The sequence below is a fragment of the Xiphophorus couchianus genome, chromosome 17, assembly GCF_001444195.1.
Source record: "Xiphophorus couchianus chromosome 17, X_couchianus-1.0, whole genome shotgun sequence".
NCBI classification, from domain to species: Eukaryota; Metazoa; Chordata; class Actinopteri; order Cyprinodontiformes; family Poeciliidae; genus Xiphophorus; species Xiphophorus couchianus.
In genome coordinates, this window is record NC_040244.1 from 15,735,675 (window position 1) to 15,751,613 (window position 15,939).

Genomic DNA, 15,939 nt, shown 5'->3' on the forward strand with positions numbered 1-15,939 from the left:
ATCATCTTGGGTCTAAAATTGCCTAAATGTGATGAATGCTAGAAGCAAATCCACATAGTTATCTACTAAATCCTGAACCAATGAACCAGAGACGTGTTCTTCTGTGAGCTGGGTCACTGGCTCCATGTAGAGGCAAATGAAAGGTCCAGCATTTGATTTGTTAGACGAATCAATATGTTCCATTTCCACCACTGGAAAACATATTTGAAGGTTTCTATCATGATATGAGCAAATGGTTACCTGAGTACCTGTTTTTATTTATTTAATTACCTCAAGATTGTTTCAGCACGGTGTTCATTCAGTTATTTTAAACATTCCAGGAGAAAACTAGTGGGTCGAGAAATCTAGATGGAAATAATTTTGGAATTATTTTTCTGCTCTTTTTTTTTTTTTTCATCTTTCATTTTAGCAGGGGTCGGGTGTGGACAGTTTTCAGAGCCCTTGCAGGCATTCACAGGAAATAAGTAAGTATACAGGAAGAACATAGCAAAGACCCCAAGAGGAGAACGTATCAGGCAAATATGACAATAATAACTTAGACTGATAACTTAGCAGCTTAAGTCACACATATGACCAAATATTTCTAACATACTCCATGTATGTTTTTTTTTAGCTAAGCAAAAAAGATGTTTGAGTAGTATGTGGTTTCCTGACTAAAATGTGATCAGAAAAACATGTAAATCCTCTCTGTAAACAGAGTTTCATAGTTTCTTCCTGTTTGATGTTTTCTGTGCTGCTGCATTCACTTCATACGTTGAGCAACATCCTAACAGCTCGCTGCCGTACTGGAGCTATGGCAAGCTGTTTCAACATTTAATTGCCCAGGGAGGAGATAATACCAAATATCTATAAATCATTTTTTCTCTAGTAAAAACTGTACATTTCTGATATGCACAATGAACATTTCAGCTGCCTCAAATATCATACTTCTACTAGAACATGCGGCATCACATTTTCAAACCATATGCTTTGAGTTAGCAGCAGCATCGCAAATACATTATTTTACTGTACAACCTTAATCGTATTAAGAGAAGGGGTTAAGATGGCAGAAAAATATGAATACTGTTGATTCCTAAATGGGAACCTGTCAAAATGTCAAATATGTGGCAAATGTTTATTTAAGACCAGGGGCTCTAAGAAAGACGGTTCTTAAAACAAGACGAGGCCTTCGTGGTGATTTAAGTTGCTTTCCTGTGTGATGTTTTAAGCAGGATTGCTGCTGGTTGCTCCGTTTAAGGCAGGAAATCACCTCTGTTAAGGTTCTGGGTTAATTTTGGGTTTGAGTGGTGTTTTCCCACTAAACTGCAGATTTCTTCCTCTACTCAACGCTCCTGCTCCAAGGCCAGCGAAGTCTGCTAAGCAGACTTTTAATTGATTTTAGCATATAAGAATAAACTGCTTCCTCTTTAGATTTAGGCATGAGCCGCTATTAGTTTGACTTTTTATATCACATAGCACCAGCTTGGTCGACGTCTGATATTACAATGAAATTTATGATTTGAAACATTTCAGTGAGCCAAAAAAAAAGCATAGAAGGAAGTGATGTAAGAGTTCAGAGCAAACACTTTTATTTTTTCTTTGCAGCATTTTAAAACTGGATCCACATGGTTGTTACCGAGGTTACAAAGATCTATGCCCAGATTTGGGGCCAAAACATCACAAAGACTGTAGCGCTAACTTGATTACAGATTACCCATCCATTCATCAGGCAGACTTGTATTATATTTTTTCAAAAGAATTATTTAGCAGTTATAAACATCAGAGTATCATCAGCGTAATGACGGACGTTTGCTTAGGAAAAGCACACTAAGCAGCAGGTTTTTTTTTTTTAGATTAATCTAATTTAAAACAATAACTACTAACATGCTTATCTGGATGCAGTGGAAATATGATAAAATACTATTTTTGATGTTCTGTTTAATTTGTGGCAATGTTTCAAAAGGCGTCTTATCTCTAACTTCTGTGGTGATAGAAAAAATGCAAATGAAGTTGCTGAAATGTTGATGGTGTGACCATAATCTGATGTCAAGATAAATACATGCATGTATAACTAGTACTGGTTAGAAATCTTGAGTGTATATTTAGCAATATCTGTCACTACAGGAAGACTATGCTTCAAAATAACAGCTTCTTGAAGTACATTACACTAGTGGGAAACATTTTTTCACCAATTAAAATCATCCAGTTGTTGCCAGGAAGTGATAGAAGATATAACCAGTGTGAGGGGAAAAAAACAACTTCTGCAGCATATCTGTAAACTTACAGAGCTTTGCAAGAGTTATAGTTCTTGATGTTGTCATATTTTGTCATGTTAAAACACAAATCAGTGCATAGTTGTCAAGCGAAACGGAAGAGATGCATGTTTTTTTTTACAAAAGCAAACTTTTTACAAACAAAACTGAAGCGTGGCATTCATTTGCAACTCCCCTTCTCTCCCTCCTCTACCAGGACGTCCAAATTAGATTATATAACATTTACTTCCCCGTCAACCAGTGACACTGGAAGACTGAACTTGCTTTTTTGTTGCATTGTATGCTATGCTAACTTGACTATTTTTGACTGACACTCTGCGAGGTTTTCATTTTTGTTGTTCACGCCTGTCTTAAGCCTTCGTTACGTTTTCCATCCGAAACATCTGGCATTTCACCCAGACGTTCGAGGAAGCTGGAAAACCCGCTGGAAAACTACTGAGGGATCCTGAGGCGCAGCAGAGACGATCAGAGCTTGGTCTTCTGGACGACGCGTCTCTTCTGGCACTGACAGATGATCATCAGCACTGAAGGACAAACAGTTATCCTCCGTTCAGTTCTCCGTCGCACTGACTAGTGTAGGTAGCTCTTGTAACATGGAATTGTGGTACATAGAATAGTGGAAAAAAACTAAAATTGACCGTTTTAAATAATGAGGCGATCAGTAAGTGGACCATATTATCAGTCATGTTCATGAAGCAAACTTACCAACAGCAACAGAGGGGAGGAACATCAGGCGCAGGATGAGAAGGACCTGATGCAATAAAGATGGATTCCACACCCGCACTATTGTTTCTCCATACATAATCTGGAGATACATGAGAAATGTTATTTAAAACTGAATGTTTAGATGGAAAAAAATAAAAGCATATTAAAAAAGTGTAAGTTGGAATCATAATGGCATTAAATAATAATAATAACAACATAATAATGATTGTAATTATAAATAATAATTGTTCCAGCACTCTGTCTTACAATTACAAGACAGTTCAAATTGTAGTTAGTTGTTTGAGAAAGTGATTTACCTTTAGCTGATTAAATATGACATCGGTTGTGTTTTGAATCTCACAGACCAGAATCTGTGATCCATATTCGAAGTCACTGTGTTTCCCATATTCATAACTAGGGGTAGTTTCACCATCATCATCTTCATTCTGCAGGATGCAGGGATACTGCTTGTCGTCCTTAATGCCCCATATTGACAACTCTTCTGTTGTCATCATCAGTTTGTCTTTCCATCCATCCATCCATTTTCTGTGCACCCTTGTCCCTAATGGGGTCGGGAGGGTTGCTGGTGCCTATCTCCAGCTACGTTCCAGGCGGGAGGCGGGGTACACCCTGGACAGGTCGCCAGTCTGTCGCAGGGCAACACAAAGACATACAGGACAAACAACCATTCACACACACTCACACCTAGGGAGAATTTAGATAGACCAATTAACCTAACAGTCATGTTTTTTGGACTGTGGGAGGAAGCCGGAGTACCCGGAGAGAACCCACGCATGCACAGGGAGAACATGCAAACTCCATGCAGAAAGACCCCGGCCGGGAATCGAACCCAGGACCTTCTTGCTGCAAGGCAACAGTGCTACCAACTGCGCCACTGTGCAGCCCCCAGTTTGTCTTTGATTTTCTAAAATAAATAAATAAAAAACATTACTGCTTTTAAAAAAAATCTTTTGTAATTTAATTGTCATGAAGAATGATAAATAAAATAATTTTAAAAAAGAATCCAACTCACCAGTATGGTGATTTTGATATTATCTCCTGTCCTCTTGGCTCTGAAGTTGATAAACAGCGGGTCTGGACGGTGGAACATTTTTGCTGAACAGCTCAACGTCTGATTGGCTACTTTTATTTTCACCACAGGTCTGTTCCACTCAGAGGGCTCAACAGGAAGTGTTTTATAGATGAGAGTCTGTGGAGAATTTATAAATATTCATTGTCGAATACAATTAAAAAAGCCCCGACCTGATCTGACACATTGACGTGATTATACTAAACAAATAAAACACAAATAATGATGAGAAGGAGTAAATTAGGTCACAACGTGATTTCACACAAATCATAGGATTTGAACAATAACTAGTTAGACACAAACATGAAAACTATATTTAGTCTCATGCTATTTCTGACTACGATTAAGCCTGATAACAACAGTTTAAGTCACACATATGACTTAAATGACCGAAACTATGTGAAAAAGTCTGACAGAGCACTGTGTGTGGGGGTGTGTGGGCGTGTGTGTTCACAGACCCACCGTAGAGTTGATGTGTTCAGGAGGTACTTGTAGCTGCGGGGGGTATTCTTTCTGTACATGGTATTCTACATCCTGGTTGTGTGTGACCATTTCCACTGTGTCCAAGTAGGATCCTGTGATCGTGATCTTCCTCTTCCCACTGGATGATGCAGGGCGGCAGCCGAAAGAGCAGAAAATATATAAAAATGTCCGGGTGCATTATTCCCATGATTGGAAATACTCCATAATAAATTCCATAGTGATAAAAAGAGCAGATTTTTCATTGCAAGCATTTTCTGATAAACCAATTCTGGACTCTAAGGAAACACTTAGAATCGTCGTTCATTGTGTCGTTTGCATGAACTGAGACTGATGATGGTTTTGAGTGACGTTGCCCCTCCGACCTTCTTCAAACCAGACAAAATCAGACCTCAAATTTTTTTTTATTTGTGCCGCTATCATTTTAAAGATTTTAAGAAATGTTTCCAGAAGTCATGAAAGATCAACCAGCCCCTGCACCTTCTTCAAATCAGACAAAATGGTGTCAATAAACTAAAGCCATCTATCATTTTTCTTCCACTGCAATTACTGACTCTTTTGAGTTGGTCTATCATATAAAACTCCAGTAAAGTAAACTGCTGTTTGTGGTTATAGTGTTAGAAAATGGGGGAATGCGACAGGGTATTGTTAAACACACGGTTACCTTCTCCAGGTAACGGATGGTGAAACTCCAGTACAAGATGGCACTGACTGGTAGGTTATATCAGCTTCGCCGTGGCAACTCCCGTCAGACAGGACAGCACACACCTTGGCTTCAGCTTCATTGGTTCTACTGGGAATGTGGAACGTCAGACTCTCACCAGTGTTGTTCCAAACTGGAGATCTAATCAGAGTAGTTGAATAGTTACTCTTTTCAGAAGATAAAGGGAAAATTGTAAACATGATATAAAAGAACTGTGGGACAGGCCAACCTTCTGTCACATATGAAATAACTTTTCTGAAAATTAGACCTAAACTAGGGAGCGACTTACTCCTTTGAGCAGGCCGTTTCTGTCTGGACTTTGACTCCAATCACATCTCTGAGGTTGCGACCTTTCAGCAAAGCGTGATTTCTGCCGTAGTAAGACACACGACTGGGAGACACGGAGATAATCTCTGGCTTCTGTCAAAAAAAAAAGAAAAAACACATGCAAAATAAACTGCCCCAGTACACGACCCTATCTTGGTGTTATTCTGAACGTGGGTTAGGCTGGAAAAGAATCCACATTTAGACTCACCGCAGTGATTGGCTGAGAGGCGAGCGGTTGGCAAACACGGTCCTACAAAACAAAGAACAGGAACAGAAATGTCTGCTTCCGTTTCCTAACCTGCTTCAGTATTGTACCATATAAGTGTTGTTATGATGTTGGTTTGAAATTTAAAACCATAACAGTTAAACTTTTAGACTTTTCTTTGAAAACCATTTGAAAATGAATGATTACATTCCGCACTCCTTCACTGTCCCAGGTACAGCGGTTCTCCCTCCAGCCACATCCGGCTCTGATGCACTGCTGACACCTGCAGAGAAAACAACATGGTGCTGAACATACTCACAATTATATATATATATATATATATATATATATATATATATATATACTGTATATAACAACAATAATTAACCTGGGTTCACAAGGTACAAAAACACACAATACATGTGAATGAGTTTCATTCTGAGGTTAATTTCTTTTTCAGATTGGTGGTCCTGGTTATTTAGGACCTAAATAAGCAACTAAATTCTTCACTTAAAAACTTTAGTAGTTAAGGTTAAAGTGAAAATGAACTTACGACAGAGTACTATCAGAACAGCCGATGAGCTTTAGACTCTTTGTCAGTACTGCCTCAAGTCTGACTGATAGGATGAGATCAAGTTCTGCAAACGGAAAATCACTTCAGTTACTTTAGCAAAAATACTGTACAGTTAAAAAAAAAACATTGGACACTGTACTGAACATATTTATATATACATGTATATATAACTGGATTTGATATGAATGAAACACATTGTCTTGTAGTGATGTGGGGCTCAATAACAAATCGTTTTTACTGGATAATTTACCAAATAATTACGAACCATTAGAGTGAAAATCGTCAGAGAGAACGCAGGTGCATTGTGGGTACTGAGATAGTGTCCCACAAAGCCTTCTCACGTTTGTGACGAACTCACAGGTAAATTCAGACCGAATCTTCTGTGCCAAAGTCAGGTGAACGTTGACGACTACTTTGACCTGAGAAAGGAGCGAATAGAAGAAATCAATAACTTGTAGTTCCAACCGAATAAAGTCATCAGTCTGTTATTGATCCACCTGTCCAGTGGAGTCCTTCTCAGCTCTGTAGGAAATCACTTCCTGTTGGTATTCATCAGGGATGGACATCCAGTCGTATTTGCAGTCATCTTTAAATGTACATCTGAATAAACGGACAAATGTCATCATGAAGCTCAGAATTGTCTGAAGACTTCAGCTGCACCTGAAGTTTCTCTGACCTTTTCCCAGAAACACACCAGACACAGAATGGATCCGTACAACAGTCCTCTACGCTCATGTATTCACTACAGTTTGACACTGGCACACGCTTAATCTAGAACAAAAGTCAAAGATTTAGAAACACTCTAACATGCAGTCTAGTACATGCAACAAGGAAAACTGAAAAAAAGTTACCTTGTCTTTAAATATCAGATACATTTGTTTATGATCCACTGGATCCTGAAGGATTTTTGGAAACACTTTCTGATTACCACTGGCCCTGTAGTGCTCCTTTGGACATGCTGGACGATTGCTCTTGTCCACAGGAAGCTGACAACAACAGCATAGATATAGTTACTGTGCATAATTTATCTAAAAACTCTACACTTGTGCTTTTTAATTGCTCAGGTACATTTCAAGCTCATATCCTCCTACAGAGCTTTTGTTAAGTAGGACTGCAGCCTATTGGACAGAAGATCTCAGAGGTTGTCCTGGAATTGATTTGAACCAGTAACTCCTTGCCTTTGCACATCTTCTCCATTTCTTTTCTTTAGATAATTTGTATTTCTTGAAGTTTTTTTGTTTTGTTTGATGTCTCTTGCAATCTCTATTTCTGTCACTATACAGCTTTCTTGTCTTGTTTTTTGATTAGCAAAAAGTAGGATTGAGTCTCAAGCACAACCTGGGAGTCCTGGTGCGACTGTAAACAGGTCGGACCGACAGACGGAGTGGAACTCACTCTCTGGGCCGTGAGCAGTGCCATGATAGAAATTTCATACCAATACCCTTGATAGGTACAAAGGAATAATGGCAAATGGCTACCAGCGTGACGATCCACAATGGTACCAACAGATCACCAACTCATGCCAGGCTTTTCTCATGAAATGGCACATGGTGCTGCCCCACAAGTTTTGCCCCACAAAACTGATGATTTTGTGCTAAAGCTCCAGAGTCAGCATGAACAGCAGCAAGAAATAGCTTTGGGAATCAGCGGCCAGCAATAATTACATTTTTACAGTACATTACAACTGGGTGATCATACAGTCCCTCTCAGCACAAGAAACTGATGCAGCAATTTGGCTTTCAAATTCTCTGATTACACAATGTCTGTCTTGTCTGATTGTAAAAGCAAAAAAATAAATAAAAAAAATTTAAAGGGTCAAAGGTCATCCTAGGGATGCTGTAGAATAGGGCCAATCTTCAGAGTTATCCACTTACCTGGACTCACAGAAACGGTTTCAGAAGCAGTGAAGCCATTTTGTTCATTTAGTACAAGGCCTCATTTTGACTGAGAGCAGCCTGGCTCTTCACTGCACTGACATTGTTCATACGTGCACACTGACTCGTTACTGAGCAAAAATAGAGTTTTGACATGAGGTTTAATTTATGTAAAAAAAAAAAAGAAGAAGAAAAGAAATGCATCTCCCCCCCACCCCTAAATGAGAACGTAACTATCCTACTGACCTTAATGAGCTGCCCATCGGTTGTTCCGATGAAGAAAACCGTCCAGCTGTCCTGCTTCACCGCCAACACGGAACTCATGTATTTCTTCTTAGACAGAACAGCCTGCGGTTTCAGGGCCTTCGGTTCTGACTGAGAAACAAAGACATAATATCAAAACTGATAACCATGAAAGGTTTATGAAACAAGTATACAAATAATATCCATAAACTAGCTGGTCCTGCTGCAGGCACATTTTAAGTCAGCCATGTTTCTCCATCTCTATTGTGTGTCGTATCAAAGAAAGTGACAAAATTACAACTTTGAAACAAAATGTCAACACTTTCTGAAGAATAACAGAAAGGGTTAAAGTTTTATTTTAAGTTACATGTGCATTTATGTGCAATTGATATTGAGTTGAAATAAGAAAAGAGTTTGTTAACGTACACATGAACCACCAGTAGGTGGGCAGGTGATGACAGATTCTGTCTGCGTCTGTAAGGCTGAGCCCACCTCACTGAGGAAGTTCATTTCAGCCACACGATCTGATCACGACACCAGCAAAAAGCAAAGTGGAAACTCCAATGTTCACCAACCAAACATCCTTCTTTTTGTGACCGTGTCTTAAAAGTCCTGTTCATAGACAGGACTGGAGACGACGGACATCACTGGGGGGTTCTGGACCTGAAGTCTGATTAGTTGGTAGCATAATGCCACCCAACTTGTATGGAACCTTATTCTGACATTTCACTCTGTGCCCCTATGTATCGTTGATAATCCAAAACTATTTAAGTGTGACAAAACAAGGAAGAACACAGCAAATCTGCATAGGTCTGAATAAATACACACACAAAAAACAATTACATAAGAAACAACTCACTGGGTTTTTTGGCTTGTCCACCGATGTATAAAAGTCTGGATCTCTATTCTCCTCCCTGCTGAGATCAGGACTGACGTCAAACAGCAGCAGCTCAGTGTTGCTTTCTCCTCCGTCCACACTGAACACTCCACTCCACAGGACCTGCTGTCCACCTGGGATGACCGAGGAGGCCAGCAGTCTGCTGCCTCCAGAGGAACTGAGAGTCGCTCCATGAAGAGACTCCAGAGTCTGAGCTTTACTGGTTTCAGCCTGAAGCCAGATCAGACGGACTTTGTTGGTTTTACCTCCTGATGCCACGTTGGAGAACAGATACACTGTTGAGTTGATCTGGAATCCGTCCACAAACTCTACATCAGCTACAGTTTGGATCCCAGGTTTAACACCTGATCGACCAGACCAGGAAAATATTTCCCCAGGCTGGTTTTGATCAGTGTTTTGAAGGTTGATTGTCTTTAAATCAGTGCTACACTCTGCCTTGTCTCTCAGGTTCTTTATCGCTGTCAGAATGTAAGTCTCAGTCTGACCTGAATCCTCCTTCACATCCACCAGCAAGCTGACAGACCCACTGCTGCTCCTCTGAGGTCCCACCTGGATGAATTCACTGTAAACCAGCTTAGAGATGTTCTTCAGGTCCAGAACTTCACAGAAACCACAGAGTTTGTTTCCAGTCACACCGCAGCTGATCAATGTGTCATTTTTCTCAAATGGTAATAAAACATTAACACTGAAAGTTGGTGTTATTTTGCCATTCTCAGGGACCCGCTGAAAACTCTCTTTCCCTGGCTGGTCTCCGTTCTGTAAAGTCCCTCTGAGGGTCAGACTGTGGATCAGAGTAAAGTTGGGTCTTAGCTGATAAAGTGCCTCTGTTGTAGCGATGTAAAGATTGTTGGAGCCAATTGCCACCTGCTGAATGTCCCCTTTAAAGGAGAACTCACCATTCTTCAGACTCCAAACAGGTTCTCCACAGATCATGCAAAGCAAACAGAGCAGCAGGATCATCTTGTGCTAAAAGAAGCAGCTCTGACATAAGGACAGACTGCAGGTTGATTTGATGTCCGTATCTCTGCTGTGAAACAAGTGAAAGTGCTGCGTCTCTTTTTAAAGAAGTGGTGAATGTGAGAAGGAGGGGCCATCTGCAAAATCACAGCATCTCCAATTTCACTAGTGATAAAATCTAAATGTTCAAGCTGCATTCAGCAAAATCTCTGCATCAGTGAGATTCCATCAAAGTGTTTCATAATTCAGTTCTTTTTCAGAGAACACTGACGGTAAATCTGATGCTCTCTGATGTTCAACCTTCTTCATAATTCTTTAAGTTACTGACTGCATGCTGTATGCTCATTGAGTCATTTAATTGATCAAGTTTTTATCAGTTTGAACTGTGAAGTCAAAAATGATGTTCCAGTTTTAAAGGGAGTTCATTTCCTGATCTGCTTAAAAACCAAGTATTCAGTCATCCCTGGGGACCTGGAACTTCAACTGGATTTCATTTCATAAACAGGAGCATCCCTGTTATGGTCTGGCTCTGGAACCGTAACAAGTTAAAGGGAAACATTACGTTAATGAATTTAGACCAAAACTCTTTACTGCTACACTGCTGACAAAAGCGAAAATATCATCTGTTCAGGAAAAGATGAAGCGTCTGTATGACAAGAACGCTGAATGTCGTGTCTTTCTTTCAGGTTCTCAGTACTGACCTTACTTCCTATTGTGAGTTCACTATTTCAGGCCAAGTTCTCTGGGCCATATGCAGTTGTGGAACAGCTCGTCTCGGGTTTCAATCCCAGATGAGCCCCCAATTTGTTATGGTCTGGCTCTGGAACCATAACAAATTAAGGGAAAGCAACGCATGGGATGACTTAAAATTAGATTTATTTAGCAAAAATAACAGCTGGCTGGAGAAAAAAGGGCAAGGAGAGGGAGAAAGGAGAGAGAGAATGGGCAGGGTGAGTGACAGAGTGGTGCGTCTTAAGCTGGATCTGATGTTGTTCTGGAGACACCGGCCAGCTGCCTCCATTGCCAATAAGCACACCAATTAGGAGCTCTGAAACAGAGATGTTAGAGACCCAGAGGAAAGGCCTTGGGCCCCAACAGTCCCCCTATTTGTGTTTAAATAGAAAAAAAAAAAAAAAAAACCTTTCACAACTCATCCCCATCATTCTCTTTTTCACCTTTTAGTTAACAGAGCTCACAATGTCATTGATTTCCCCAGAACTCTAAAATAACTGAACATCTATTAGGCAGGTTTGTTTCACAATATTTTAACACAAATAAAGTTGTGTATCGTTAGCGTAAGGATGGCATTTTACTCAGAGAGCATGCATGTAACGTAAGGTTAGCATTACACTGATTTTATCATTTTTGATCCCATCTTGGAGTCTCAGTGGACATTTCATCTCTTGGCAGTTGAGATGGGGCCAATTCTCTCCTGCCATTTGTACATTTTTGCTGTAAAAATAAAAACACTACACCTTTGTGAGCTCGCCCTCCCTCCTATGTGGACCAACTTCCATAAGAGAGGTACTTTAGCTTATTAGAGGCAATTGTTGGCTGCCTGGAAACCACCGAGATGACTTCAGATGACTGTAAAACATGTAATCGCTTCTTTAGATTTAGAACAGTTTCCTCAAGGAGTGAAGATGATAAAATAGAAACACAAGTTAAATGATATCTTGGGTCTTTTTAAATTTGAATATCTTCTTAAATTTATATTCTGTGTCATCTGACAGTTTCTTCATCTGTGAGAGTTTTTTCGACCCAGTGTTATCTCTACCTTCTGCAGTAACTAGAAAAAAGAAAAAAAACTGCACACAAATATCTCTGCTTCGGTTCCGTTTTAGATGTCAAGATAAATACCTGCAAAAGATGCATGATTTCCTGAGAACTACTTCAGAAAGTTAGGCAACATTTAACAGTTTCTGTACCTGTTCGTCACACCTTTGATACAACCTCGAATCAAAATATTTACAGATATGTTATAACATTAGATGAGCCTGTTTGTCGAGTTTTTTAGATTAGCATTAGACATTAGAAAACATGCTTCTAAAAGTTTGGATTTTACATGCATGTTAAATTCAGGCGAGGCTGATGGTAAACAACTTCAAGTGCATGCATTAAAAATATGTGCAATTAGATCCGTTGTCAGAATTCAAGACATCTTTGCCAAATCTGTAAAATTGTGTTCAAAGAACATATTACGCAGAATGATGTTCACAACTATACAGATTTATGCACTAACTCTGCATTAGGGTGTGGCAGAGGCTGATTACAGGTGGTAGTTGAGAAATGAGACAGGAAATTAGTGCTGAAAATAAACCAGGATGTTCTATTAAACTAATAAAGGAAACCCTCAGGGATGTGTGCCCAGTCCTTAGCTTTTTACTCTGCTGGCATATGACTCGCCTGTTAAACTGATCACTTTAAGGTCATTACATGCGCTGATGAGGAAATAGTTCTCAGATCCGGAGTGATTCCAAGTTATTTATATATACTTAGTGATTTGTTTTGTCTGTTATTTCAACTGAAAGTGATGACAAATTTATCGACTTGATGGCTGCAGTTTTATATCACCCGCTTCTTTGGAAATCTTTGGCTTCCTTTCCAAAGTACTAAAACTGTGCATTAAAAACCAGCCCAGACGTGAGATCTGTTCTGTAGTTCACTAAGAACACGGTGTACTCTTCATTGCGTGTGATGAAACATCAGAGCTCACCACATTCTGGTTCCTGTTTGTGATGTGGTGAGCCGAGCAGCGGCAGTTACAGCTTATCTATCACATGTGGCTGCTGAGTGCCTATGTGGCCACGATGTCCTTACACCGAAGCTGAAACCTCATCCTGCTCTCACTGGGGTGACAGGACTCTAATTTGTTACAAATCTGCTGGTTCTTCAGCTGCTATCCATCCATTTATTGCCTTTATTAGCTTATCATTGCTGATACAGGGAGCAATGATTTATGAAAGAACATTTGCAATAGAAAGAAACACCTGGAGGCAGTTCCGGGATGGGAAGCCACCTTGGGCGGCTGCCCATGTCATTCGTATCACAAACTGCCAGTGCTCATCTGTCTGACAACTATGACCTCATCAGCACATTTATTAAGCTTAATGTTTGTAGTAAATAAGAAGGCAGTCATATGATACCAGAGGGGAAAAAACAAAGGACTGAGTAAACACCCCTGAGGGCTCCCATGCGCCGAAATTGATACATAAATAGATTATTACTTAGGAGAGGCCAGCTCTCTGCTTTGTTGCCTAAACTGAGGACAACATTCCCAATTATTATCTTTAATGCTCTGGTGTCTATTAGAAGCAGTCTATGTCTATTTCCAGTATCCTGGGTGGTGAAAATCTGTAGATTAACGTCATCTAATAATAATACCTTCATGCATCAAGTCGATAACACAGCTAGTATACAAATCTATATCAGTGGGGACATAATGCAGAGTTGCAAGTTCTCTGCACACAGATGCACAGATGTACTAAAGATGTCATGGATGATACAGATTCTATTTCCACTCATGGAAAATATTTATTCGTGTAAGATGATGAATTCTGCATTGTTTAAAATAGCACTGGCAGAACTGAATGTACGTAGTGTTCAAATTTGTATTAGCATGAGCCTTATGGAATATAGTAATAATCTCAAAAATTCCACAGATGGAATTATCAAGTGGAAGCTAACGTACGTATGAAGCATATGTAGATGATGCATATGTAGATGTTGTGTATGTCTATGTTGCAACATCTACATATGCAACATAGAAACAACATAGACCAACGACATCTACACATATGACTTCTACTTCTTTTTGACACAAATGGAACCCCATACATATGCAACATCTACATATGCGACATCGACATATCCATAAAGCATTGAGACCATATGAGTCAACCAAAGACACATAGCAACAACATAGACCAACAACATCTACACATATGACGTCTACTTATTTTTGACCCAAATGTGTCAAAAAAGGAAAGACATCATACTAATGGTGTCTTTCTAAAAATGTACCTTACAGTTGTTAAAAAGAAAAGTGTTAAGAATGTTGACTAAATGGTACCAATATTGATACATTTGTATAACTTTCTCAAGAACTGTAGTCATAAAAAATTTTGTGTTTTGCAGTTTTTGTCTAAACATCTAGAATGTGGTTAAAACCACCAACATTTCAAAGAGCCATGTAAAATGTCTGTAGCCACCACAGCAGTTGGTGTAAACGTTGGCTCACAGAGTTTCTCAGAGACTTCCTGATGAAACAGAAAATTTAAGAAAGCATTTTTATAACTCCATGCGCCACTTTATTCTTGTGTTTTCTCCTATAAACATTACTTCTAGAGGAATCTGTGCAGTTATTGTTCCTGTTTACAGAGACGTTGTCTGGCAGATCCTTTTTTTTCAGTCAGGCTTCCATCATTGCTCAGAAACAGCCATGATGGATGGTGATAACGAGCTTCTTGTGTATCTGACGGATCTTGAGTATGCATCTTGTTAAACCTCAGAGCTACTGCACCATTTATCGCAATTTTATTGCAGAGACAACATTAAGAAGAAGAAGAAAAACAATGCTTAAAAGATTCAAATAATGCTTGTTCCGGAGAGTTCTAGACTTGGATTGACCTAATTAATTATTTTTATGCTATGTTTAAGAATAGTGTCATCTTTATGCTGACGACAGCTTATTTTATCTTGAAATAATCAAGTTTATTCACATAGCACATCTTAGCAACAAGGCAGTTCAAAGAGCTTTACTTCATGAAAACAAACAAACATCATAAACCCATCACACAGTCAACAGCTGTGAAAACCAGTTGTTGACTGGTTTTCAAAAGTCAACAGTCAACATTGCAATGGCGACAAATGCAGTGTTGTTTGCATTTGTCAAACGACATTGATAAAATCATATAAATGGGTCAATGTTCCATTGTTTAGAGTTCAAAAGCAACTTTGAACAGCTGGCGGGTTTTAGCCTTGTTTTAAAGGAACTCAGTGTTTCAGCCGTTTTGCAGTTTTATGGAAGTTTGTTCCAGATTTGTGGTGCACAGAAACGGAATGTTGCTTCTCCATGTTTGGTTCTGGTTCTGGTTCTAATGCAGAGCAGAACCAGAACCTGAAGACCTGAGAGGTCTGGAAGGTTGATACAGCAACAGCAGATCTTTAATGTGTCGTGGTGATAATTTATAAACTACCAACAGTATTTTAAAGTCTATTCTCTCAGTGGAAGGACCGTAGAACTGGTTGATGTTCTCTACCTTCCTGGTTTTAGTCAGAACACCAGCAGCAGCGTTCTGGATCAGCTGCAGCTGGAGGATTAATTTGTTTTAGGCAGACCTGAGAAGACACTGTTACAGTTATCAAAGCGACCAAAGATGGATGAGTTTCTAGATCTTGCTCAGACATTAGTCCTCTAATCCTGGAGATGTTTTCTCAGGTGATTAAAGGCTGACTTTATGTGACTCTAAAATAAAGTGAAATAGTGCAGTGTACTACAGTAAAATACAAATCTCTCTGAGAGATGTTGAAAAGTGATGTATCAATTCCAGCTGGAGCCAAAATGAGTTATGTTTAGGTGGATTCAACATGTGCAATATTCACAATGGGCCATATTTTCAGCTATGTATT

At 39.4% G+C, this 15,939-nt stretch overlaps 1 protein-coding gene and 1 long non-coding RNA gene across 2 annotated transcripts; both read right to left on the minus strand.

The window, feature by feature from the left end:
* Positions 1 to 1,545: 1,545 nt before the first annotated feature.
* Positions 1,546 to 4,584, minus strand: LOC114161070 (uncharacterized). The gene is made up of 5 exons (XR_003598926.1): positions 4,510 to 4,584; positions 3,991 to 4,167; positions 3,275 to 3,503; positions 2,958 to 3,057; positions 1,546 to 2,776 (listed from the first exon to the last, which is right to left on the minus strand). It is a non-coding gene; the product is annotated as an uncharacterized LOC114161070 (long non-coding RNA).
* On the minus strand, positions 4,498 to 10,364 carry LOC114161288 (plexin-C1-like). Its single transcript, XM_028044506.1, has 12 exons — positions 9,313 to 10,364; positions 8,457 to 8,585; positions 7,188 to 7,322; positions 7,013 to 7,107; positions 6,834 to 6,936; positions 6,602 to 6,755; positions 6,316 to 6,400; positions 5,970 to 6,045; positions 5,766 to 5,807; positions 5,520 to 5,650; positions 5,192 to 5,371; positions 4,498 to 4,648 (listed from the first exon to the last, which is right to left on the minus strand). Exons 1-12 carry the CDS (start codon positions 10,309 to 10,311, stop codon positions 4,498 to 4,500), a joined length of 2,280 nt encoding a protein of 759 aa, XP_027900307.1. The 5' UTR covers positions 10,312 to 10,364.
* Between the last annotated feature and the right edge of the window lie 5,575 nt (positions 10,365 to 15,939).

Bases quoted from the DNA above. Each gene is read 5' to 3' on its own strand.
- LOC114161288 (XM_028044506.1), bottom strand. From the start codon at position 10,311: ATGATCCTGCTGCTCTGTTTGCTTTGCATGATCTGTGGAGAACCTGTT. The intron at 6,756-6,833 runs GTGGATCAATAA...CTCCTTTCTCAG, and splicing joins AGAAGGACTCCACTGGACAG to GTCAAAGTAGTCGTCAACGT. The intron at 4,649-5,191 runs GTAACCGTGTGT...TGCATCATCCAG, and splicing joins CCATCCGTTACCTGGAGAAG to TGGGAAGAGGAAGATCACGA.